The 26,994-nt window shown below is 34.4% G+C and overlaps 1 protein-coding gene across 1 annotated transcript in view; it reads left to right on the forward strand.

The window, feature by feature from the left end:
- The window catches only part of RFX3 (regulatory factor X3), a 258,294-nt gene that overhangs the window by 204,347 nt on the left and 26,953 nt on the right, over window positions 1–26,994 (forward strand). Inside the window, exons 9-15 of the mRNA XM_033123755.1 lie at window positions 2,979–3,100; window positions 4,820–4,932; window positions 8,829–8,944; window positions 9,381–9,535; window positions 13,494–13,591; window positions 16,668–16,817; window positions 20,007–20,215. Of these exons, the coding sequence (XP_032979646.1) occupies window positions 2,979–3,100; window positions 4,820–4,932; window positions 8,829–8,944; window positions 9,381–9,535; window positions 13,494–13,591; window positions 16,668–16,817; window positions 20,007–20,215 (963 nt within the window). The remainder of the gene's footprint in view (window positions 1–2,978; window positions 3,101–4,819; window positions 4,933–8,828; window positions 8,945–9,380; window positions 9,536–13,493; window positions 13,592–16,667; window positions 16,818–20,006; window positions 20,216–26,994) is intronic.

Raw genomic sequence — 26,994 nt, forward strand, 5'->3', positions numbered from 1 at the left:
TCAGGAAAATAAACATCTAGCATTCCTCAGTCCAATATTTGTGATTTCTGGAGATTCCTTCTAAGTACCAATCCGATGCCAAGCAATACACTGTGGCTATGCCACCACGCGACTTAGTATTTAAAACAAAGCAGAAAAAGCAAAAGTTAGCACTACCTAGATGTTCTCTCCTGCTTAGCTCACACTAATACTTCTCTTGTATATGAGCCATATTCCTGTCTTTCCTAAAATCGCTCTTTGTAGTACAGACCCCTCTCAACCTTGTCGCCATACCTTTCTCTGAGGAGGTACAACGTAAGGTTCTGGCAACCGAGAATGGATACACTTGGTGCATCTCTGCCTGATCCATTCAATCCACTATTCACCTTGCTGCCCTTACTTTTATGGTTAGAATAAAAGTACTCATTTCCCAGGTCTGACTGTATTTTCTTTTTTTTCTTCACCTCTCCTATGTAATATTTGTGTTCAAATACTGACCTACACAGTTTCTCCAGAGTTTACAAACTAATTTCCTTTTATTCCTACAAGCTAATAATGATGCATTTTCCATCTCCTGTGTAACATAGTGTACCTCCAATCAGTGCTGCCCATTCAATATCATTAAGCATAATCGTACATTAATTATAACATATTATGATTTTGAATGCTTATTAAAAATACAATCTCTCTTTCCTTTAGGAACTTCCACTGTCTACATCTTTCTCAGGAAGTAGATAATTTTGCTTGCAGGCTACAAGCTTACTAAGCATTGTGTGCAAGTAGGTTGTGACATAGCATCCCTCCTCTGAGAGGAGTATATGTCATTTCCTTTTATGGTGAAATTCCACTTGTCCTTGATATTTGTACCTGTTAAGCATCCATAGTATCCTGGATGCTGTGAAGGACAAAGGGACTTGGTAAAGCACAGCTGGTTGAAGTCTCATAGTTACTCTCTAATGCTATATTAAAATTGAATAAATTGAAGTCTATAGGAAATATTTCCATTTTCTCTTCTCCAAGGTAAATAATTCAAATTCCTTTAACAATTTTTGTCTATTAACTCCATGAATTCTGTACTTCATTAACTTCAATGAAGAAACATGGTTAAACAATTTTAGCCTATTTTATTAGTGAGATAAAATTTCTTAATTGAAAAGGGGAGGCTAAAATCAACGAAACCTGGAATGGATCAATGAGGACAAGAAACTTTCCTAAATATATTTTCTAAGGATAAAATCATTTACATTTTCTAGAACAGAATGGTTATCAACTCCCTCACACAAGAACTCAAAGCTCTTGCCTCACAAAGCTTTTTTTTCTTGCCTTGCTAAGATGATTTTTTAAGGAGGAAATTAAATGAGAAAAATATTTAATTTTCATGAACAATGCTTCTAGCAAATCATAATGCTAAGCCTTCTGCCATTTCTTGGTATGGCTCAAATTGAAAAGTACATTTACATGGTTTTTCCATTAAATAAAAAATAGGTTTGAGTTCTTTTATATCATTAGAAAATAGCAACCAACATTTTGGAGATGTGGGGGTCATTGCTAAAATGATAACAAGGATGAAGTGTGTTGTAGCCTTTTTCACCCTGTTCATCTTCGGACTTTATTTTTGCTTTTCACAGTTCTGTGTGAGATACTGACATATACGAAATACATGTAAATGTCATTATGAATGACTTTGGTATTTTCTTTGAAGTTTCATTTATCTGAGTTATAATTAATGACATGTAAGATTGAATCATTCCTTAAGGCAACGGGAGCATTAGTTTGTATGATGTTTCACCAAGTCCATTCATTTTATATCTGTTACCAGGGTGCAGGCATCTTTGAGTATAAGCTGTTCATGTATGAGGGACATTGTTATTCACAATAGTTTCATATTAATGATCCAGTTGACTTATGGTATTAATGGAAGAGTCCAGTGTCTGAATAGTGAGAATATTAGGTGGTTTTGTTTATTAAATATAAGTAGAAATAAGGAGAATAGAACAAACAGCATAAAATGAATGATGTTATCTCTAGAACATAAACTTATTGGAGACTTTAATTTTTTTCTTAGTTTTTCTGTTTTTCTAAATTTCTATAATGAAGAAAAATAAATGAAATCTTAGAAAAAGATTATAGTTGCTGCTTATTTCTTATTTTGTATGTGCTTATCCTAGGAGGGTTGCCCAGGCGTTTTTTCCATATGTGGTATTTCTCTCCCAAGCAGTCTTTCCTTCTTTCCCATGCGGCTGAAGCATATTTTCTCTGTGTTAGCAGTATGGAAAATCCATAAGTTTGTATGACTAGTACCTAAACATAAAGACATAACTGTAGCTGACTTTGGTTTATTTTTAAATCTGGTAAGCTAGGTTTGTAGATGGATTCTTGCATGCATTTTGCTGCAAGCTGATGCTTTGGGTCTTTGTATATGCAGATGTGGAGAGGATTCAAGGAAGATGAATGTGTTGAGATGCATGAGAAGTTTTAGGAGATAAGAAAAACAGTATTGTAGAGTTTGTAGGCTGTTTCATATTTTAAAGATATTAATTAATTGAAAGCCATTCATCAACATTTCTCAATCCCTAGCGCCTAGATCTTAGTTCAGATTAAAGTCCCAACATATTTAAAATGTTTCTCCCTTGATCCATTGGCCATTAAAAGTTATGTTCAAAAAAAAAAAAAAAGTTATGTTCAAATCATGTATTAAAACTATAATCGTGGACATCTGTGCCACTGCTGTCCAAAGAAAAACCTCATAACACTTTCATTCTTAGCTAAATTTTTCAAAACTAGGTCCTTTTCCTAGTCCCTCCCTCTTTTTTTCTTTTCACAATTGAAAAAATTTCTTCATTCTAGCTTTATGAGACTGTCAAGGAGAAAAAAAGCCTACAACTATCATGAGATATTAAAGAAGATAGAATAAAATGGAATGCCTTGGGAGTTTTGTGTAGTACAAAAAAGCAAGGAATAATTTGGTTTATTTGTTTTTTCCCATCTAACATTTTTAGGTACAAGCCTATGCAGAAAGTGGATGGGGTTGCAGATGGTTTCACAGGAAGTGGTCAACAGACAGGCACATCTGTTGAGCAAACTGTAATTGCCCAAAGTCAACATCATCAACAGTTTTTAGGTATGTTAAGGTGTAATGCATATTAGTTGCTATTAGGATTTTGAAAACAAGAGAACAATAGTAGTGTTTTCTCCAAGTGCGACGTCTATTGTAGATGTTAATTACATAGAAAGACCTTTTTTTGTGTGCTGAAATTATGCACATCATATGATATTTCTAGTGCATTTATATTTTCTCATGTTCACTGTAGCTTATTTTTAAAAATCTTGAGCTATGTAGGACTTTTAAATGTATATAAATTAAAGGCTTATTGCTGTGAAATTGTTTTCCAGAATTTGTATTAATTGGGCTTTTGTGATCAAAATGGTGTTGTGTTTACTTTCAGTAGTAACAAAAGTGCCAAAAAGAATTCTTATTTTCTATGTATAAAGTTACATATGCATACAGTCTCAGATTAGAAAAAGAAATTATAAACTTTAAAAAAGTAATTGATTCTTTTAAGTTGATCACAGTACTTCCTATGTTTTTTTTGTAATTTTCTAGATCGTATACATGTTTCTTTTTATTTAGAGAGTTAGGAAGTGGAACTTGAACATTTTACATATTCCTGTCATAGCCAAAGGTGCAAAAATGGCACTTTAATTAATCTAGAGGTGAGCATGCATAGTTTCCGTACAACAGATCGAGACAAGTGGAAGCTATCAGAGAGTGCGTGTGTATGTGTCTGTGTGTGTGTATATGTGTCTATGTGTACTTTCTGACAAAGACAACTAAAACGGACTCTCAAGTAGGAATAGCTACTTAAGTTGAAAATATTTTGTCAGCATTTCCCAAAGTAAAGTTCTCAGGTATATTTTTGTGGACTTTTGAGCTCTCAAGAAGAATATATTTTTATTTTATGTTTTGATTTCAATTATAATCTTAAAAAAATGAAAGCCTATTGTGGATTCCCTAGAAGCCTAGGAGGAATACTGTTCTGCAATTTTATTTTCCACATTTGTATTTGCATATATGATAAGGCAGGCACCAAAATGTATTGCATTAATTGTCCAGAGCTAATGAGAAAAGAACCGAGAGAGATTTTCTATGTAAATTACGCCTTCATCCCAAGGGAAGGCTAAATGATGTCCCAGCGCTCTGTGTGGAGGACAGTTTCATAGCTCATTCAAATATAGAAGAGTAATGGGAGCACCATGAAGTATGTGTTGGTATAGGCCTGTCAAACCCAAAAGATCCTGCCGCAGTAGTCAATATCGCATTCATGTTGCGAGAGGTAGTCATTGACTTACAGGACAGCAGCACCATCCATCATATCCAATTAATGTTGTTAAGTTTAATGTTATTTTTGTAGTTTTCTTTGTATTTCTTTTGTAGCTCTTGTGGTTTGTGATTATATAAGAGATATGAGCATAATGAGTTTAAGGCTAGATTTATTTTTTACATACTTAAGTCATAATAGTAAAAATAGCTAAAATTGATACTGGCCAGCTTCAGAGATATTTTTCTTTTGAGAGGGGCCCTATATTAAGAGACACTGTGATCTGTTGTTTACAGTGTAGTCATAGTGAAATTTTAGTTTTTCCAAAAATTTTATGTTCCCTCTATTGTGCTGATGATGTTGCCAAGTTTTGCTTGCAAATACTAATATCAAAAATCCTTGTTCTTTGGACCTCTGATTTTTTATTTTTTGTCTTTTTAGTCTTCTAAAATTTTCCTTCATTAATCTGTAATTGGCACCATCCACAAAGCTTTTTTTCTGTTGTGTTGTCATGGTAACAGATGCATCTCGAGCACTTCCAGAGTTTGGAGAAGTTGAAATCTCTTCTCTGCCAGATGGTACTACCTTTGAGGATATCAAGTCACTGCAGAGTCTTTATCGAGAGCACTGTGAGGTAAGTCTTTTCAAACAGTACAGCCACATGCTAAGTTTTGCTAGACAACGTGCTGAAGCAAAATAATCAAAGTTATTCCTAGAAGACAGATGAAGTTAGTTCATATTTCTTTGAGCACTAATAAGTTAATTTTTCTTCTTGTCTCAGAGTGTAGAAGTGAGGAAAGTGGGAAAGGATGAATAAATTTTAATCTCCATCTTCTTAGCCAATCCTAATATGAATCCTTTGATGCAGCAATTCCACTTCTAGGATTTTATCTTAGAAAAATGTTTACATACAGATGAAGAGATAAGTGTACAAGGAAACTTATTGCATTATAGTTTTTAATGCAAAAGATTGGTTGTAACTTCAATATCTAATAGGGCACTGAATAAATAAAATATAGTGTAATCTATAGAGTGGAATATTATGCAGCCATTAAAAAGAAGAGGCAACTCTAAATGTACTAATATGTAATAAGGTCAGGATTTATGTTTAAAGGAAAAAGCAAGATTCAAAACTGTATAGCATACTATTATTTGAGTGAAAAAGAATACACACACACACACACACACACACAGTGTGTGTGTGTGAGTGTGTGTGTGTTAATGATGGTTGCCTTTGTAAAGGAAACTGGGTGACTGGGATTCAGGGGAAAGAGACCTAATTTTTAAATATACCCTTTTTACATTTTTAATTTTACACCACAAGTGTATATTTATATCAAAATATTTTCCAGAAATGTTTAATAAAGCACTTTAGGTATTCTTTCTAGGAACCATCAAAACTCCAGTTTTATTTTGTTTTTGTGGTTAATTAAGGTTTCTCTTGGTATTTTCCATCCCTACTCCTATTCCCTTTCTGAATTGGCTACACTGTCTCCATGAGGTGAAGTCTCCTCAGGCCGGTGTGTTAATGTACCTGCATCTCCCCTGGGACCAAAGGGATAACGTATTGCAATAAGAGTCTTCATAAGTGCCTTTCCTTTTGAAAGAGGAGCCTGTTTAGAATTTAAGTAGCTTTATGCCAGGATTATTTGTGATCTACTTAGGAGTAAAAGGTAATGCTTTAGATTTCATGAGCAGTCCTCCTAACTGCTGACAATGCAGTATACAGTGAGAAGTCTCAGCTTATAGCATTCACAGATACCTTCCTACTCCAGAAATAAGAATTGCTTGAATAAATCTAAGTGCTTGTCAAGGGTGCTAAATTATTAACAACCAAGGGCAAACTCTCTCTCTATTAACAAACCATGTGCCAAAAGTGATCTTCAATGTATCCTACCAGTCTGTTCCCAATATTTCTTGGAAATGGAATGATGAAAAACACTTAATATTCATTTCTCTTTGACTGTGCTTTTCCCAATATTAAAGAATTTCTGGATGATACTTATGTGTCTAGAAAAATAATTTCTTTCTACTGAATATCATGTATATTCGATAAAAATTTATAGAAAGATTGTCTAAGCAGTTTCTTATTTCTCTGTATTCTGGTGAACCTTGCTTTAAGCAATCCAGCCTACACAAATACACTTTGGATTTTTTTAAGTTTCTCATACTTACTCAAAATATAAGTTAGAACATGATTATTTACAGTATTAAAGAATGCACACTAAGGTTTTTCTAAGTGAAAAACTCCCCCAATAAGATGAAAATATTCTTTGCATTACAAAATTTTCATTAACATACCAATTTGCAGGCATACTCTATATGAAAAGATAGGGACATGTATGATAATTAATCTGTATGGGAAATGGCAGTCGAAAGAATAATCTCCATTTATTTCAGTCACCAGTGTGTACATGCCTTCTCTCATGAAGCACAGCAGCAAATATAAAAAGAAGAATTCTAATTTTTTTTCTGTCCAACTTCCAAACTTTTGAAGTATAGGTGCCTGAGTCTCATATTCAACCCTGTAAATGGTCATTCACTCTAAACCAGTAGAATATGGATTATTTTAAGATATGTTTGCCTATGCATTTTAGTTTGAACATATTTGAAGGTGGGTGGATGGACAAATGATCAAATGTTTGATTTATTTGTAAAACTGCCTCAGGAGGCTTAATTTGAATGTCCTTTTCAAAACAGTTAGAGATTATTTAATTTGAAGAGATACTAAATTTAAGACGCACTGAATTCTTTACTTGCTTGATTTTATATCATATTTCCTACAGTTTATGTTTTAAAGAAATGTTAATATACCTACTATTTTGTTTGTATATTTGAAATTTTCACAATTTATCAAAGATATTTTGTAAGTATCACTAGTTTCAGGTAAGGAACAAGTATAATTTTCTACACACGTTGCTGTAACAGTAATTTTTTTTCTTTTAACATAAACATAGTATTCTTATAACACTCTCATAGACAGACATATGTAAGGTATTATATAAGATAATCAGTAGTTGCCTCATTAATAGATGTCTTTTGGAATGTGCCTAAGATACAGTTGAGAGAGCAGCTGTAATAATTTGCCTCTTGGGAAGGTTCTGCTTTCTGCCTGGGGGGAGGGACATCTATATGCCCTTTACTGTCAGGGCTTGCACTGACATTGTAATTGTTGCTGATATAAAAGGATGAGGAGCATGTTAATTACTTTCTTCCCTTCCCTCCATTTTCGTTACCCAACTACTCGCAACGTTTCCTGCTGGTTTCCAGAACATGCCCCAAACAAATTTTGCTTCTATTTGAATTGGTCTCAGCGTGTTTTTGTGTAGAACATCAGTTATGCTCTGTGTCATGCATACGGCCAGTCTACAAAGGTAGCAGACGCTCTAGAATTATGACGTTACATTTTCCTCTTTTTGCCGAAAATACTCAGATTGACTTTCTCGATTGCCTGCTCGCATCTCTTTGTTTCTGTGAATTTTGAAGATCTTGACTGTGCTGTTGTACCTGTCCTTGTTCTCAATGCTGAGGACATCATACATATTATAATCACAACTTCTGTCCTTTATGCTCCCAATAATCACAGAATCACGTGTTCTTTGAGCCAGCAAGTTATTCCTTGGTTTTATGACTGCTTTTATCTGAAGGTAAATTTACAAACCACATGCAATGGCAGGGTGACACTAAATATGATCATCAAAGATTAATGAAAGTGGCAAATTTTAGCATCATCAAAAAAAAAAAGTCCTTGATGCAACTGGAAAATGGATCTAGGAGATAAAATTAAGGAGGAGTAGGAGGTGAAGTTTAGAAAAGGGATAGTCTTAAAGCCACTCTCTAAAGGGAAGATGCAGAGATAAGATTGAATGGGAGGCACTGCATGACCGAAGAGAGGTGCTTGCTGTGCTTTTTTCTGCCCAGACAGGTGCTATCATCTGAGGGCCGGCCTGACTATAGTGTGTGCCCAGCTTCTGCTTGGCCGGGGACACTCTAGAACCCATGGTCAGCAGTCTTAGACAGAGCTTATTTAACCCTAACTCTATCTGCCAGGCACGAGAGCCTCCACAGCCTTTACTTCTGGCCTCTGGACACACCTAGCCCGTGAGCACTCATTTGAATTGAATCTATGTTCTGTGCCCTTCCTGATCTGAGAATAGGAAGAGTGACAGCAACCCGTGAGGCAGAAAGAAGCAGTGGGTAAAAGAATAGAAGAAAATGGAGAGGAAAGGAAGCAAGCATGGCACGGGGGAAAAAGAGAGTTGGAAGTGAGGGTGGGATATGAGGCCATTATGGGAGGAATACAAGTTATCCTGCCTGGTCTTTCAAGGAGTTGTTTTTTCTTCTTCCCTGCCACCCCGCAGCTAGTCTCTTTTTCCCCACTTCCATTGCAACAATTTAGTTCAGTTTCACCATGTTAGCTTATGAACCCAAAGGTATCTTTACCATGTAAGTTCTGTTACATTATACGCTCCTCACACATCCCCATAAGAAATATTATAAGGTAATATCGATAACCATTTTGTTTCTTAGGCAATATTGGACGTTGTTGTGAATCTTCAGTTTAGCCTGATAGAAAAATTGTGGCAAACATTCTGGCGCTATTCTCCCTCTACTCCAACTGACGGCACTACCATTACTGAATCAAGGTCAGAATCAATATGCTTTTCCAATTCATTTTCATGGCTGAGTAGATGTCACAGCTAATAAATGAGAAATATGTATACCAGTTGTGAACCTTACCTGATTACATTAAACGAATAGATTGAAATAACCCACAAACTGCTCTCTTGAGGTTTCAGCGTGTGTATTATAACTCCCATTTTATTGATTTGGGGGACTGCGGTAGAGCTATTTCATCCTCATGGAATTAGTATCATCTCTGCCTTTTATACCGTCAGAAAGTATTAACGTGTGTAGGCAGCTCTGGGGGAGTGTTATATATATCCAGTCGTATGGCGCCAGTGCAATGGTGGTATAGTTCTAACCTCAGTAATATTTGATAAACTAAAACTATTTTTAAAGTCCATTTTCTTTTTTATCCTCATTTGCCATCTATTCATTTGCTACATTTATTCACACCAGCAATCTGAGTGAAATAGAAAGTCGACTTCCGAAAGCAAAGCTGATAACTCTGTGCAAACATGAGTCTATCCTGAAATGGATGTGTAACTGTGACCATGGGATGTACCAGGCTTTGGTGGAGATTCTCATCCCCGACGTCCTTAGACCTATTCCTAGTAAGTTAAATGCAGACAAGTACGGATGCTTTTGTTCTCATACATTCCACCCAGAAAGTATTGGGAAGTGACATTGCAATCTAGCTTGATTCTAATCTCATTTAGATTTGCCAAATAGAAAACATGCAACACAGAGTATTGCCTGAAAGCAGCCTAGGGCAGAACTGTAGTAAGAGGGGGAAAATAATCTGTTTCTCAACCTTTAGTAGTTTTCTTTTTGAAATAAAGCTAACCTATGCATGTGACAGCCCAGTGACTAATTACAGGGACACTCCCAGGCCAGTCAATCATGTAAAAATTATTCCACCCAAGGACACAGTTGCCTTCGTAATGCCAAAAATTTTTGAAACCTGTCATTACTAGGCAAGCCTCTTTCCTGGCTGCTTTTGATTTGAAATGAATGTATCTTGGTTTCTACTGAAGTTGAATTCCTTTACAAAAGCATTTACTTTGTCATCTACATCATGCTAAGAACTACAAATGCGGTTTCCATTAACAGTAATGGTTAACTGGCATTTTGAGACAAAAACCTGTGTAACTACACAAGCATTGTATTCCCACTGTGAAGCAAATAGGAATTACATAGATAAGCTAGACTACCTTTTTCAAGTGATGGTTGCTTTTTAAACTACATTGCAGCAAACAAAGCTATTTTCTGTAAGTGTCAACAATATAAATGCTACTATGATGACTTATCTTCGAGGCAGTTGCAACGATTTTATGCCTACATCTTTATGAGTACATACTAGTGACCTTAACTTTTAAATACACGGGACAGAATTTCCACTCTACAATGCTATTAACAAGATAAAAGCAATCTTTTGGCTTGTGAAATTGGCAGCCAGGTACTTCTGGGACACTGTTCACAGTTGATTTGTGTTAAATTATTTCAGATAATATTTAAATAGGGATTTAGTACAATGAAAGGTGAAGATACTAACATTTGTATGTTTACAGTTCCCTGCCCAAACATGATAGATAACGGGGTAAGATAGGAGTTATTTCACCTGTTCCCCACCACTTTAAAATATATGCTTAGAAACACATTTACATATAATATCAATAAACACATATAGATTTGTATAGAAATTAGTTTTTTAAATATCCAGCTGCCATTGTCACATTTTTATAAGCTGCTAATGTTTTCTACTCTATCTGCACCAAGTTTCCTGACTAAAGATTGATTAAATGTGATGTTGTCATGGAAAATTTCAATGTGTAAATTCTCTACTAATTTATGTTTCAGAATCTGATTTTCTTTGTTTTCCTTTTTTTTTTTTTTTGCTCCCTGTGCTCTGAGTTATAATCTCTAGAGATGTTTAAGGGAAGTTGCATAGGGGAGCTCATTAGCCTATGACATCTTACCACCAATATGTAATTTCTCTCATGAGATAAAAGATGTCAGTGAGCACTTTCTTTTTTGAGGCAAATCAACAGCATCAGTGTTCATTAAATAATTCTTACATCTTTTGCTTCTATGTTAGCATCACAAGACTTTAACTTAAAAATTCAACAGTTTCCTAACTTAAATCATGTATCAATTTAGTTAACTGTAAGCCTCACAGTTTAAATACACAATACATTTGGCTTTTGTTTGTTGCAAAGTTTGACTTAAAAACCAATTTATTCTGTAAAGTAGTTTGTCTCTACATTCAGCAGACAACTCAACTTCAGGAATTTTCACATGAGTATAGCTTTATAGTTTCACTGAAATTACAAAATACATTAAAGTGCCAAGTAAATTTGGAAATTTAATTCCCAATCTACAATATGACTTAACAAAGTTTACGATACAGTTTAGATAGCTATCTTCTGGTTGTATGTATTTTAATATTAAACATGAGCAGATTGAAGTTAGCTTTGGAATAGATTTTAAATTTCAAACCATCCATTCATGAGAAAAGTTGTTAGAGTTGATGTGCACAATTTGATCTGATATGAACCCAGAGAGAGCAAACATAATTTTATTTTTAAAAATTGTAATTTTATGGCTACTAGTACTTCATTTTACCATTTACTGTCCAGATGGGATTCCTTTTTTTAGCCAAAAAAGTCTGCGTATCACACTAATTTAAAGTCAGCTTGAAGCTACTATATTCTAAAATACATTTATCTGAAAATGAAAAAAAAAGTTAAGTGTAGAGAATTATATAAGAACTCAACTGGTAACACTTAAATGTAAAATTATAACATGTAATTAAAGGGGACCCAAATGTCATTTAGTACAAAAAGATAAAAACTTAAAATCATTCGATATATAAAACATATCATTTTATAATCCCCCTAGCATCAAATTTATCTAGATAAAACAAGACTCAATTTTTTAAAGTAACCTTTCCTGGTTCTTGTTTTTGTTTGTTTTTTTTAGATTAAATAATTATTATATATTAATTATTTAAAAATGCAAAATACAGATAGTCAAATCGAATCTTACAAAAATTTTTACTGAGTTTAAAAAAGGGTCGTTAATTTTTTTTCACTCTTTTTCATTTCCATTCATGCCTGCCCTCCATGGTTCTAGTACATAATGCAGCAGAAAAATAGTTTTCTTTCTTTTTTCTTTTTCGGCTAAAGTGGGAAGCTTTGGAAATTTCAAAAGATTAGTTTTAAAGAAATTTCCAACTCATTGTTTCCAGTGATTCTCATGGTTAAGAGTCTGCACTTCTTGAGTGGTTTTCCTAATCAAAATTAAGCCATTTCAGTTTCTCTTTATGATTTGACCAGTTAAATGAATCATTTTTAAAAACTAGTTGTTTTTATTATTGGATTAGTAATATTTGTATCGTGTGCAAGTAACTCGAGTAAACTAAATTATGTCTAACCCTGCTCTAACAAAAGTAATAGAGAATCATGTCAGACTCATTTGAGCACAGAATGAAAAATCAAGGAATTTAATCTTATCATTAACATTAATATTCTTGGGAGCCTTCGACAAAAATGTAACTTCTCTGTTTCTCATAGTAGACTACCAATTGTAATACCTGCCCATATTATAGGGAACCCACAAATATTTATTTTGTGAATGCCTCAAACATGTGTTAAATGTCTACATCTGCTCCTTATACTGGAGAGCCTCAGGCACAGATGAAATAAAATGTTATTGACTGAATTACTTGTTGAACAAGAGAAGAATTCTGTCTTCTGTTATATAGCAATATCAATAAGCAGATCCTTTCTTGTAAAATAGTCAAAGATGCCTCTAAACATTTTATGATCACCATAAAAAGCTACTTTCATGGGACCTAGCCCTATTTCAGGTTTTAACAGATATGTGAAGAATATGGAATGGACTATTTTAGGATTATCTTAAGAATATCGGTCTCTGTGACAGCAGTTTTATCACACTGATATTTTATCTCTACCTGCCAAGTGAAATGGAGAATAGTTATCCAAAATTTTCAAGTTAGGCCATTTTAAATTTTACCGTACTTTTCAACAAGAATGAGAGATAACTATTCTAATTGACATGTTCTAGTGTAAATAGATGCTTAGAAAAAGAAAGGAAGCATTGCATTATCTTCTTTTAACTAAAAAAAAGAAGAAAAAAGGAAAAGCAAAATAGATGAAAAGCTTGGAAAATCAAATAAGTTTTAAAGAAAATAGCCTTTGAGCACAGAGCTGTTAATGAAAGTGTTTTGTTTCAGATAGGAAATTCCACAAGTATATTCACAACTGGTATATGTTGCTATAAGCAAAAATGTTTGAATGTTTTCATTTCCTAACAAAGTATTATACGTATCTTGGAACAAAATAGCTTTAAAAGACAAAAAAAAGCCCCAAATGTAATTCTTGGATGCTTTCAAAGTTAGGAATAATGTTAAATAAAGTCTTGTCAATGAGGACAATATGAGCTCTGTGCTATTTCATATGTCATGTGCATATGTTTTCCCTTATTCTAGCATAAAGATTAATGTTCTTTGCTATCTTTTTTGTTCTGCTTTTATTCTTTAACATTTAGGTGCCTTGACCCAAGCCATTCGAAATTTTGCTAAAAGCCTTGAAGGTTGGCTTTCCAATGCCATGAACAATATTCCACAAAGAATGATACAAACCAAGGTACATTTTTATATCTCTGCTTTTTCTTTTGCGTTTAAGAAATTCTTCTGAACTGTGACTTTTCTATATGTCTTATGAAATGGCATTATGTAAAATGTTGGTATTATAGTACATAGAATTTTAAAACTGACTTTTATATTTGTGTTTTATATCCATGTAATAAAGAACTTGCACAAGAGATGTTTTTGATAATGCTCCTTTCAAAAAGACCAGAGAAACATTTTAAGTGTGGTGTATTTATAAGCCCTTTTATAAAGCATATGTTTTAGATTGTTTAGTTTCAAATATTAAAAAGAATAGCCTAGAATGTTCAAACAGTTCTTATTCGAAGGAGTTTTAGGATTTTTAAACTCCCCTACTATAGTTATCGTGTTGTGAAAAGTTCATGTAAATTAATATTTTTTCTATTTTTCAGGATTTTTTTTTAACATTGGAGAATGTTTTTGTGAATCAAGTAATCATTTCTTAAAGTGAACAGTTATCTCATAATTGATCAGTATATAACAAGAATGTGGATTATTTAGCTAAAGATAGGAATTCTAGTCTCTACTTTGTCCCCTACTACTCATGTTACTTTAGGTTAATGTGTGAAGATACCCCATGGCAAGATTGAATTAATTCTCTCTAAACTTGAGTACCAGAAATTACATTTATGGATTTTTGTCAATGACTGTATCCAATATCGAATTCTAACAATATACATTGTCTTTCAATTTGGGGGCATGGTTGAGTGAGGCTCTTGTAGCTGACAAGTCTGTTTGGGAACACAAGTAGTTCTTCCTGCTTTGTCTCTTGGTTTGCAATAACACTTTCTATCTCTAAAGCACACAGAAGGAAACATTTCATTGATATTCTACCTTAGATTTTTATTTTAGACCTGTGCTGTCAATACAGTAGAGGTAGCCACATGAGGCTATTTACATTTGAATTTTGAATTTAAATTTAATTAAAATTTAGTTCCTTAGTTATACTATGTACATTTCAAGTGTGCATACTACCTTGTGTTTAGTTGGTACCATAATTGGCAGCACATATATAGAGCATTTCCATCAACATAGAGCGTTCTCCATGACAGTGCTGTTCTAGGGTGCCACAGTAAAGTGGGCAAAAAATTAAGGTGCTATTTGACCATGATGGTCAGAGGAATGCTTTCCAACTTGCAAAGTCAGTCATATTCAAAACAATACTTCAAACAGCTGAAAACACCTCCCTTCCCAGCTTCATCAAAGTGGATATGGTGGCAATCCAGCTGCAATATTGACTGTCATTGATCTCCAGAGTTGATTTTATTTACCTTGGTGGAAGGTGCCTCCTGCTATGCCTCTCTTACTGCTGTGCACCCTTTTTTTGGCTGAACGTCAGTCAGTGAAAACAATCTACCCTGATAGAAGAAACAGAGTAATGAGTTTATGACTGGCTATTGTTATCAAAATACCGGGGGTTTGTATCCCATTATTGTAACATAGTTTCTGTGTAACCTTGGACAAACTACTTAACCTCTTTAAGTCATAATGTGTGTCGAGTAGGATGGTGATGAGAATTGAACAAGGTAATATATATGAGGCACTTAACACATTGCCTGGCACATAATATGTACTTGATTAATATAAACCACAGAAACTGAAAAAACACAGAAATTGAAAGAAGTGTGGGATTCTTTTAAGGGCATGTGACCTTCCCCCAAGTTCCACATCCACATAGCTCTAAAACCTCTCACTATCATGATAGAGCATCCTTTGACCTGTGATCACCCTCTACCACTCAGCCAAGTGAATGTTTAACCAATTGCTTATCTAGCCATAGTGATTTAATGCCATACCATACAATCCTGTAAATATGTTAAAATTCACCTTAGATCGACTGTGCATGTAACCAGTTGCACTCAGATCATGAGATTTAGATATTTACCTAGATTGTTTTATTTATTTATTTTTTTGGTATTATCTTGGATAGCTTTCATTGTAACCTGGTTCATTCAGGGTTGCAGCAGGAAACAAATGGTATGTTCAAACAGGAGAGTAACTGAGGAGAGTTTAAGAAGGGTCTAATTTCCAAATGGGTGAGCAGAGTTAAGAAAAGGAATGGTAAAGCGCTCCAGGAGCAGCAATAGTGGGGAGTCCTGAGCATGCCTAAGTCTGAAGGCAGAAGAGGTGAAAGTTATGGCATTAAGAGATCCTCTCCTTGCTTCAGGACAGTGGCCTTAGAAAAGGAAAGCAATGCCTGCCAAAACAGAGAGAGAGCGGAGGTTGTGGGAGAATAAGTATTTGACCACTCTTTATTCCCATACTTCAGTCTCCTGCCAGTGCCTGTCTTTGGCCAAACCCAACTGGAAGCCAGAGTGCGTAAGGGAGGAGGTTAATGTAGTATGTTGAGGTCCGTCCTCCCGAGCACAGAGCAGAATAGGTAAGGATGGAAAGTAGATTTGGAAGGGCAAATGGAGATTTCCTGGCTAGCCCTTTTACAAAAATTCTGAAAAAGAGTAGTTCTTGTTGCTTGTTTCTAGTAAGTTTATTAGCTGTTTATTTGCTAATAAAGGCTATTGTGAACACTTTTGTTTTACCTCCAAATTACCGAGGTTTCTATGAAATAAAAATAATAAGAGTGAATCTAGATGACAATGCTCTGAAAAGTATATTTTTTAATCCATTTTAGAAAGTGACACTGTACAGTTTGCCTTCCAAGTAAAAAGAAAAACAATTATTTGCCTAGTTTGTAGTACAGAGAGTAGAAAAGAAAGGAAAATCAATGTTTTTTCCTACTTACCTAGACAGAAAGTTATTTCTTGCTGGGCATGAGGAGTTACTTGTAAGACTGGTTTAATTAATGCTGCACTCAGATGTCGAAGAATGTGGGAGTTTGTTTTAGTCTTGACCTCAACCCACTCAAAAGGAAAATAATACTTGGTGTAGAGATTTAAATGTTATAATTTACAAGTAAGCTCTCTCACCAAATGAATTTGAAATAAGTATCAGAGGGAAGCATTTGAAATTTGGCAAAGGAATAAAGATTTGAACGTTTGCAGTGGTTTCTTTTAGTGGGGGGGGGAAATGCCCAGTTGAATTGCATTTCTGCACAGGTTGCCGCTGTAAGTGCCTTTGCCCAGACTCTGCGAAGATACACGTCCCTCAATCACCTGGCCCAGGCAGCTCGTGCAGTGCTTCAGAACACTTCTCAGATCAACCAGATGCTCAATGACCTCAACCGGGTCGACTTTGCCAATGTCCAGGTACTCTGTTTGCTTTCAAAATGTGTCTTTTAAGGAAAAAGACCCCATTTTTTTCACCTTAATTGGGATCATCATATTTCTCTTTAGTGTTTCATCAGTATACAGGCAACCTCTATATTTACCATGTCCTGAAAGAGGATAGTTTTACTCAGCTATGACTTGACTGCTCCTCCGTTTTGTGGTTAACATCTGTCAACGTCTGCTAAGATTTATTGTAGTAGACGGCAACGTGTGTCACCAGGGTTTGCCGAATAGTTAATGGAGTAAGGATAATCACAGTCACTGAAGGTAGGCAGGAGATTAAATTCTTTTGTCTCTTAGCTGTGGGTTCTGGGGCAAGTTACTTAACTGCTTTGGGCTTTACTTAACCCACTTTATAACACCTATCTTAGATTATAGTTTAAATATTTAGTAATAACGTAAAGCCCTTTGCACTGTAACACATGAGACATTTGTTCTTAATAGTGCCCCACCTTGAAAGAACTGAGAACAAGCAATGAGACAAAATGAAGTTCTGATACACGCTACATACATACAGCCTTAAAAACTTTCTGCAAAGTCAAAGAAGTCAGACACAAAGGACCACCTAATGTATGGTTCATTTTATATAAAATCTGCAGAATAGGTAAATCCATTGAGACAGGAAATACTGTGTTTCCCCCAAAATAAGACCTAACTGGACAATCAGCTCTAATGCATCTTTTGGAGCAAATATTAATATAAGACCCAGTCTTATAGTAGAGTATAGTATAGTATAGTATAGTATAGTATAGTATAGTATAGTATAGTATATAAGACCCGGTCTTATATTATAGTAAAATAAGACCGGATCTTATATTAATTTTTGCTCCAAAAGACATATTAGAGCTGATGGTCCGGCTAGGTCTTATTTTTGGGGAAACAGGGTAGATTAGCGGTTGCCTAAGTCTTGATGACTGGGGGATTGGAAGGTAACAGGTAAGTAGTGTGCGATTTCTTTTCAGGGAAATGAAACATTCTAAAATTGATTGTGGTGATGGATGCACAGCTCTGTGAATATACTAAAAGCCATTGAACTGTATGCTTTAAATGAATTGAATCATATGTGAATTATATTTCAATAAAACCGTTAAAGCTATATCATGGCTTAAAGACAAACTATTCATTACTCCATTTCTTAGAAATTTTAATCTGTAATCTGCTCTAGTTTTATCATTTAAAATATATCAAAAAGTAATATTTGGGCTTGATTCATTCTAGGGTATAGTAAATTAGTTGTTCATTCTGATTTTCATGGATTGAAACTCAATCCATCTGATGATGGATCAGAAGCTCAAACTTCTGATGTATATCAAGTTTTTTAATACGTATCTTTCTATAATCTATCACTTTGTCAGTATACAGCACACATATATACATACATGCAAATGCATAACCTTTACAAAAACAAACTATCTCAAGTTTACAAAGTCATTAGCTTTACATATTTCAATGGAATTTATATTAACTGTTTTTAGTGAGAATTGAAAGTTCATATTGCCTTAAAATTTATATTGTAATGTTTATTTCAAGTCTTCATTCAAAAGAGATAGGTTTAAAAGAACCTTAAGAAAAATTGAATATCTAGTAGAATGTATCATGTCCTCCTTTTTAAAAATATTTTATATAGGCATATTCACATTGTATGTGGAAAGGTTGAAAGGTATATACATTAGCATGTTGCATTTAGATATTCTTAATATTTTGTTTCTTTTTTGATTATTTTAAATTTTTCTATTGTCACATTTCAATGTACTTAAAATATTTTAAAGTAGTATTTAGGGGGTAAAATCTGAAAGTCTTTATGACTAATTAGATAAGAGCAAGAAGGATAGTAGATGGTATCATCAGCTGGGAATATAGAAGAAACCACAGATTTCCCTAATAAAGTGAATGGAGTTTGGGCATTTTGTATTTGAGGTACCTCCCTGTTGAAATATCTCTTGAATAGTTCAAGTTTGTAGGATCAGGAGAGATGCTGGGACCAGAGGATGGAGATGAGGAATTTATTCATTTAAAATTGTTGATTTGAATGATCTTATCCTCTGAGAACAAATACAATGAAAGCTATAGACACTCTTTACAGAAAAATACATACATGTTCATAATGTTTAAGTTATAGAATTAGGACCTTCATAGACATCCCTTTACAGAAATCTATCTTGAAAATATTATCTGGACACAATAAACCCAGCTTAAAAATGGTCAGATTTCATTTCTCTAATTTTATGCTTAGGAAAATGAGGCCCACTTAAATTAAATGCATTTCTTACTGTCAGTTTAGTTGATTCAGGCCCTATATTGAAATCCATGCCATCTGACTCTCAGTCAAGGACTATAGTACCAAATATGTATATTCTGACCTTCAGAGTATAGTTTGTTTTTTTTAATCCTAAAAGACAACATAGCACTGGAAACATTACAAAACTATGGCAACCACTGAAAAGTAGCCTTAAAGTTCTTATTTTCATTGCTATTACCAAACGTGAAACTCCCCAATCAGAACCAGAAGGAAAATGGTAGTAATCAAATTTCTTGGCAGGTAGCATGTCTATGTTTTCTCAAAAGTATATTTGTTTTTGTTGTTGTTTTCAGTTCTGTGAATTAATTTGTATTCATAACCTTGCTTTGACAGCTTTTGAGATTCACTTTAGTGCCCAGTCTATAAAACTTATATGATATGTTTCTACCTAGTACCATTCAGAGTTTGTTTCTGTTTTAATCCTGAGGGACCACTTTTGGCCAATTGAATCTTTTATTCATCTGACTTACCCTAAATCTTCTCAAATGAATTGGCTTTAAAGTTTTATCTAATTAGGAGAAAAGAGAGAAAACTTTTGAAGGCAGTATAAAAACTGAATAGAATGAAAGACCCTGCATACTGTGGGTTCAGCCTTCTATTTTTCTTAAGTAAGCGTGTGTTTCAGTCTTTCACACAGACTAGCTAATGTAGAAAAACCAAATCGTGCTCCTATGTCACATCACTTTTTCATGCACAACAGCAATGGTAGTTTCCTTAACAACTGACAAGTAGTTGTACATTTCTTAATTCATTTAAATTGTTTGGAGCTTTCATTATAATTTCCCATTCATGCGTGTGGTTTGCATGCTGACATTCAATGAAAAGATGCTGAGTTGAACTTTCGTTTTGCTTTCTGTGTACTGTCCCAGGAGCAGGCTTCCTGGGTGTGCCAGTGTGATGACAACATGGTTCAGAGACTAGAAACGGACTTCAAGATGACTCTTCAGCAGCAGAGCACCCTGGAGCAGTGGGCTGCGTGGCTTGACAATGTGATGATGCAAGCCCTGAAACCCTACGAAGGAAGACCCAGTTTTCCTAAAGCTGCCAGGCAATTTCTGCTAAAATGGTCTTTCTACAGGTATTATCTCAGTTTGCCCTAAGCTTTATTTTTCAGAGTCTGCAAATTTACGTGTATGTACATGCTTTTCTGACAAAAGAAAATAGATGAGTGAAGACTTTGGTTTGCAGACGCTGCCCGTTGTGATTGCCTCCCCCACCAACTCACGGATTCTAACATTATGGCATTGTACCAGGAGGCTTATAGAAATCAGCTTTCTGTTAGGAAAAGAAAGCCTCTTACTCAGATGGGGACATCTAAAATTCCAGTCCAGATAACTTATTCAGCGACAGTCAGAAAAGGACTACCGACCTCTGTCTGGGAAACATACATTATTTAGGCTTCTTTCTTGAGGCTTTACCATCACTCTTTATTCTCTGATTCAGTGATTCTCAAAGGCCAGTAGCATCACTATTGCTTGGAAACATGTTAGAACTGCAAGTTCTCAGGACCCTCTGCAAAAATCTACCAAAATCAGAAACTACAGAGGTGAGACTCAGTGATCTGTGCTTTTTAAAATGTCATCCAGGTGATTCTGATGCATGCTCAAAACCATCTAGTTAACTTCTTAATTTGATTGCTTACAACTGTTTTGAGACCTAGTTGCACATCAGAATTAGTTTAAAAAAAAAAATTCTAGGTATCTCCCAAAACCTACTGAATCAAACTCTTTATGGTTAAGGAGTAGTGATTACGAATAAATCAGAAATTCTTTCTCCAAAAATTTATTCCTGGCAATTCTAATGCATATCCAGTTTAATATCCAATAATCTAGTAGACAGTACAAAATGAATCACCTTTTCACTAAAATAATAGAGATATAAATGTATATTTTTGCAAACATTGACAAACCCTGGAAGGAAAGGCTTGCAGATTACTTGATATATGATATCACATGTTAGCATAAGCTGTTGACCATAGGTCTGTCCCAAGGGTTAAAATAGAGTAAGCTGGCATATATGGTATACCATGTTTCCCCGAAAATAAGACCTACCCTGAAAATAGGCCCTAGTTAAGATCATCAGCCAGACGGACGCATTTAGTACGTTATGATGGTGTTCCAGAAGAGGATGACATGACTGTATTTGAATAAATGTAGATTGTTGTCATGAAAAAATAAGACATCCCCTGAAAATACACCCTAATGCGTCTTTTGGAGCAAAAATTAATATAAGACCTGGTCTTATTTTCGGGGAAACACAGTACATATATATGTACTTAGGATGGAATATTGACAGATGGAGTTCCATTTCATAAAATAAGTTAGATAAGCTTTATTTTTGACCCAAGCCTTTGTTTTTGTGGTGGGAGTTCATTTCTTTCCTACTTTTGATAAAGGTGGCGCCACCGGCTTGGGCCTAAAAGCCATATCTACTTTGACATTTAGGCAGCTTGCTAATTTCGATCCTACGCAGCCATGCGCATGTCAGAAAGTAGTGACCACAGGAATACCACTGACAGTGGCTGTGGCTACACTGTGGTTATTATCTGGACATCAGTGGTGATTTCAAAGCTAGTTGTGAGGAGAGAAGGTACATGAAGAGGGAACAGAGTTTAGGCACTAGTAGTGCTTGTGAACCCAGTAAACCCAAACGATAGGATTTCCATCTTGTTTTGATCACCTTTGTAAAGATAGAACGAGAGATCTTTTAATTATGATGGTAGTTGCTTTGCTTTTTATTGTAAGTGACTTCTTTCTTTCTTAACTGATTTGGTCTAATTCTTATTTCTTAAACCGAAGTAGAGCTGGCTGCACATCTACTGTATATGTGTAATTAAGAGTGAAATTATCCTTTCATCCTGAAACTAGTTTTCTAGTGTCTAGCCCGGGGTCAAACGCAGTAAAAGTTTTGTGTTGTTGTTTTGTGTTTGTTTTGGGAATGGAATAATCCCACAGTTCTGTCTCACATCAATTTCATACCTTTAGCCCAGACGATTTGAGAAGCACATATTAAGGTGCTGGCTGAGTATGACCTACTGGTATGCTTCGGTAAAGCCAGAGCTAGCTTTAGATCTGGGTGTTAATGAGAAGTGTAAGTTTTCTGTGGATACATGGAGAAGATTTAGAAAACATTGTCACAGTGTTCTCAAAGTAGATGCAGCAGCAGTAGCAGTAGTGATAGTAGAATTCAACATTTTAATTTGGGAATATTTCTTAAGATTTCAGGTATTTTCCCATTTGTTTGCAAGTTGATTTTTTATTCATCCATTTCTTTCCCCAGAAAATTATATAGGTGGTATATGTGCTTCATGAATGGTTGATGAAACAGAAGGTTTACTAGCTGGTTGTTCCAAAACCTATATAACCAAAAGCAGAGTGCATCCTCTATATCAGAGAAAGCAGGTTATTTTTTTTTCTTCTTATGGCTTTCTTATGTTGTGTTGTCAGACCTAGCCTTACTCCTTCCTGTGTTTTTTTTCTATATTTAGTTGATATCATTTTAGAACTACATCCCTTGAGCCTTCATCTCCACAGAGAACTGTTGCAGGTATCTTGAAAAGAGAAAATTACTTACTTGTATTTCTTGTTCTCACAGATGCACAAACCCAGTAGATCATCACTTGCCTGCCCTCTGTCCTCCCTGAGTTGGGGATAATTGGCTTGTTATTATTAGACACTATTATGGTTATTATTTTCATTTCAAAAAGACTTGGAGGCATACAGTTCGAGGCCACAGAAGGAAAGGCATATTCAGACAGATGCATACCTCCTGCTGTAGGCAAAGTCAATAGCTTAGAAACTTAAGAGCCTTTAAAATCAGAGCTGTTTTTTACTAAGGCATATGAACATACTGAGTAATGAAAACTGCATTCATAAACTAGCAGAGAAGCAGAATTGCAGGGTAAATTTTTTAAATGTTTTTGACATTATAATAACAATTTGTCAGTTGGATAGACAGACTCTTGATGTTCTGAAGTCAGTTAATCTCATAATTTCTAAAATTCTGTGTAGGCCAGGGTACCAAAAAAATGTAGACAAGTGGACACTTGGGTCAACGTTGCTCAAGCACTAGTTCAATCAGAAGGATGCTGATGGTAACCACTTGGAGCACCTCTTGTAATTGCAGAAGTCAAACGTGACTTGTATTCATCTTCTGTTAACGGCATATATTGAGAATTACAATTTTAATACAGTTTTTCTTTCTTAAAATGTGTATACATTTTTTTGGCACCCTCTATATATTTACATGCACACGAATATAGAAAAGGACCAGCAGAGAATCGTGATATCAACTGGCTGCTGATAACATTGCTGCGAACACCCTCTTTTCCAAATAGGGCTCTCTCTTTGCCTAACCTGGCTTTGAATGGCTACTGTTAACTCCCTGGAAGGAGGAAAAAAATAATCAGTGTTTCTTGGGAAGAAATGGAGAAGTTATGTGGGCCATTTCTCAGCTTGTTGTGTTTTGTGGATAACAGAAATACAGCATTCCGAAGGGCTACTCTGAGAGCCAAGCAGATACCCCACTTTTAAGGATGAAGTGTATAGCTTTGATAGTGATTTGAAAGGGGGCACAGGGAACCTACTTTGCCTAAAACTGGACAATATATAAATATCCAAAAAGTAATCCTCTTTTGGAATCAACTGTAAGCACTGTTTGAAAAGAGAATTCACATGGGAGTCACAGGGGTGATGTCCTCGCCTTTCTCCTTAGAAAGGGTGTGATATATCCCCAAATACACAAAGAGGTGGATTGAGTACATGGGTTAGGGTAAATGTTTCAGTTTTCACACAGTGAATTATAAAGATAAATACACAAGGGTATTTCTCATCCATTATAAAATAATTAACATTTTTAACTGATTTTCAAAGGAGTTGAATTCATGGTAACTTAGCAACATGAAATTCGATGGAGTCAATTTTGCAACATATCTTACAGAAGTCTGAATCCGACAATAGGCTTCCAATTAAACTGTTAATTGTGTCATTTGATACTTGTGCTGTAGGACAGGAGGAATAAAGTAGACATAGCATTAATAATATAATTCAACTGATTCTTTTCTAAACATGACAATAATTTCTTGGCGTGCTTATCAGTGTTTTGAAAAGATAATTAGGTGTTATAACTGAAGGTCAGCAGATATGTTTTTCTCCAACAGCAGTTGGTATTAGTGAGAGCTACTAGTGACCTCCAGACCTCATCACGTATTCTTCTCTTTTATTCACTGTCCTCTAGCCACACTAGCCTCCTGGCTGTTCTTTGAACACGTCAAATGTAGTTCTGCCTCAAAGTCTGCATTTACTCTCCTTGCTGTCAGGCAGGCTCACACATTCACATGCTCACTCCCTCACTTCAATCCAGTTTCTGCTTAAATATTACCTCAGAAAGAATTTTCCCTGGCACCCTAATTGAAAATACCTGCCCCTATCACTCTCCAACTTCTTACCCTGCTTTATTTTTTTCATAGCATTTTTCACTGCCTAACTTTGTATTTTATATCTACTTGTATTTTTATTGACTATCTCTCCTACTATTAATAGAATGTGAATACTGTTGAAACCAAATTTATTCTGGCTTTTTCTTGAACAAGACCCTGGCACAGAGTAGAAACACAATAAATATGTATTGCATGAATGAATGTGAATTCTCCTGGAAAAAAATAATTGACTTTGCATTTCTTTTAATAATATCAGAAAGCTACTCAATTTGAATATTCTCCTTAAGTCATTAATGTGATTTCAGGGTTATATTTTAAGGAAATTATAAAAATCCTAAAATTTGAATTTAGAAAGATAGATGGATAGATAGATAGATAGATAGATAGATAGATAGATAGATAGATATTCCTCTTTAATCTGTGATATTTATCCCTGTAAAGATTTATTGACATTCAACTGACTCAGGATTGTTTTTCTATATTAAATGAATGCTATCTTTTAAATAAATGTTTTTATTCTGAAATTAATATCTGCTCACTTTAGAAAATCTGGGAAACATAAAAACTATACAAAGAATAAACTTAAATCATCCATCATTTTACTCCTCAGAAATAACCACTGGTAAAATGTTATCTTTTCGTGTTATACAAAATTGGGATCCAATTGTTTCCCACAGTTTATTATCTGTATTTTTCCCTTAACATTTTTCACTTAACATTACATCTTGAACATTCCTTGTCACTAAATATCCTCAGAAGCATAATTTTTAATGTCCTCACAATATTCCATTGTGTGTATGTCTCATAAATTATTTAAACATTCCCTTTTCCCCTTAATCTTGAGCACTTAGGTGGTTTTTGGTGTTGTGATAACAATTATAAAAACTACTATAATGATTAGACTTGTATAAAAGGGCACATATGCCCTCGGATAAATTCTGGTAAAAGGGTTTGAACTTTTTAAAGTGACTAGCACAATTTTAATAAATTTGCCATCCAAGCACTAATAAACAGTCCCATTTATTTAGGGGTACGATTTAAAAAAAAAAAAAAAAAAAAACTATGGATACTTTTTATTTTGAAATGGGCCCATATTATACATTCTACTTCTTTAACTTAACATTACATTATAGACATCTTTCCATGTTACTACCTTTATGTCTAGTCTACTTCATTTCTTTAAACTATTGCAAATACTAATTCCGTATGTGTACGAACCATAATTTGTTTAATCAGCATCCTGCTAATGGGTATCTAGTTTTTCACCCTAGTTTCTCACAAGTATAAATATTACTGCAATTAAAACTATCTTTGCTCATTTGTGCAAATTTCTGGCATTAAAAGTGCTTAGTGTAAAGGATTTGTGTATTTAAAATTTTGCCAAATATTGCCAAATTTCCCTCTACAAAAGATTAATGAATTTATACTCGTGGAAACAGCTTAAGTTTTCTTTTGCCATACTCTCTGCGATGCTGGATCTTTTAATCTCTTACTGAAATAGATGATATAAATAAAATAGATGATTTATTTGTATTTTGTTTAATTTTGAATAAGATTAGCCAAAGTTTTGTATGTTTGTTAGCCATTTGTCTCCTCAGGGCTTTATTTTAAATGTTTGCTATTTTTCTTCAGCAAGAGAGATTCAGAGTGAATATTCTGCTCCTGCAATACTTAGGGTTTTTAAATTATTTACTTCATATAATCAATTTTGGATTAGTATAGGTAAAAATGTTATGCAATATTTTATTATTATATTCACATTGTTTTGTTATTGCTTTTTTAAGTAGAGGATTCTCTGCCTTTCAAATTTTTTCCATAGGAAAAGAAATGTTTAATTTCAATAGCTATTATATTTATATTAATTATCTTTATGAATGGGTGATGTGTCACTGAATTATAAGGAAAATATGCATAGAATTATAAACAGAATTTGTTCATATATCTTTGGCATACAAATGAGTCTTAATCTATTTTCAGTAATTCACTTATAAAAACTCCAAACTTCACATACTCATTAAGGTATTTGACTCTAAGGTATCATTCACTAGTACTGCTGTTTATAATAATGAATATATTATTAACTCTAATATATATAGTAGTGTATTAATAAGTAGTTTTCTTAGGATATCACATCATATATTATCTTCATTTGATGCTCATGCTAACCTTGAACCTTAAAATGTTTAATGATGTGCTGCTAACCAAGATCACATAGTGTTTAATGTGCGTTTAACTCCAAACCCATGGTTGTTGTTTTTTTAATTCATTTTTTTTTTATTAATAGTAAATAGATCTACTAATGAGACGTCCTCTGCGATCATCATATACTAACTCCCTGTTCTTGCTGCCATAACCAAATGAGAATGAGGAGCTCAGCTTTTTCTGTTCTGTATATTATAATTACAATCAATTATATTTAT

Source organism: Rhinolophus ferrumequinum, chromosome 12 (assembly GCF_004115265.2).
Source record: "Rhinolophus ferrumequinum isolate MPI-CBG mRhiFer1 chromosome 12, mRhiFer1_v1.p, whole genome shotgun sequence".
Lineage (NCBI taxonomy): Eukaryota > Metazoa > Chordata > Mammalia > Chiroptera > Rhinolophidae > Rhinolophus > Rhinolophus ferrumequinum.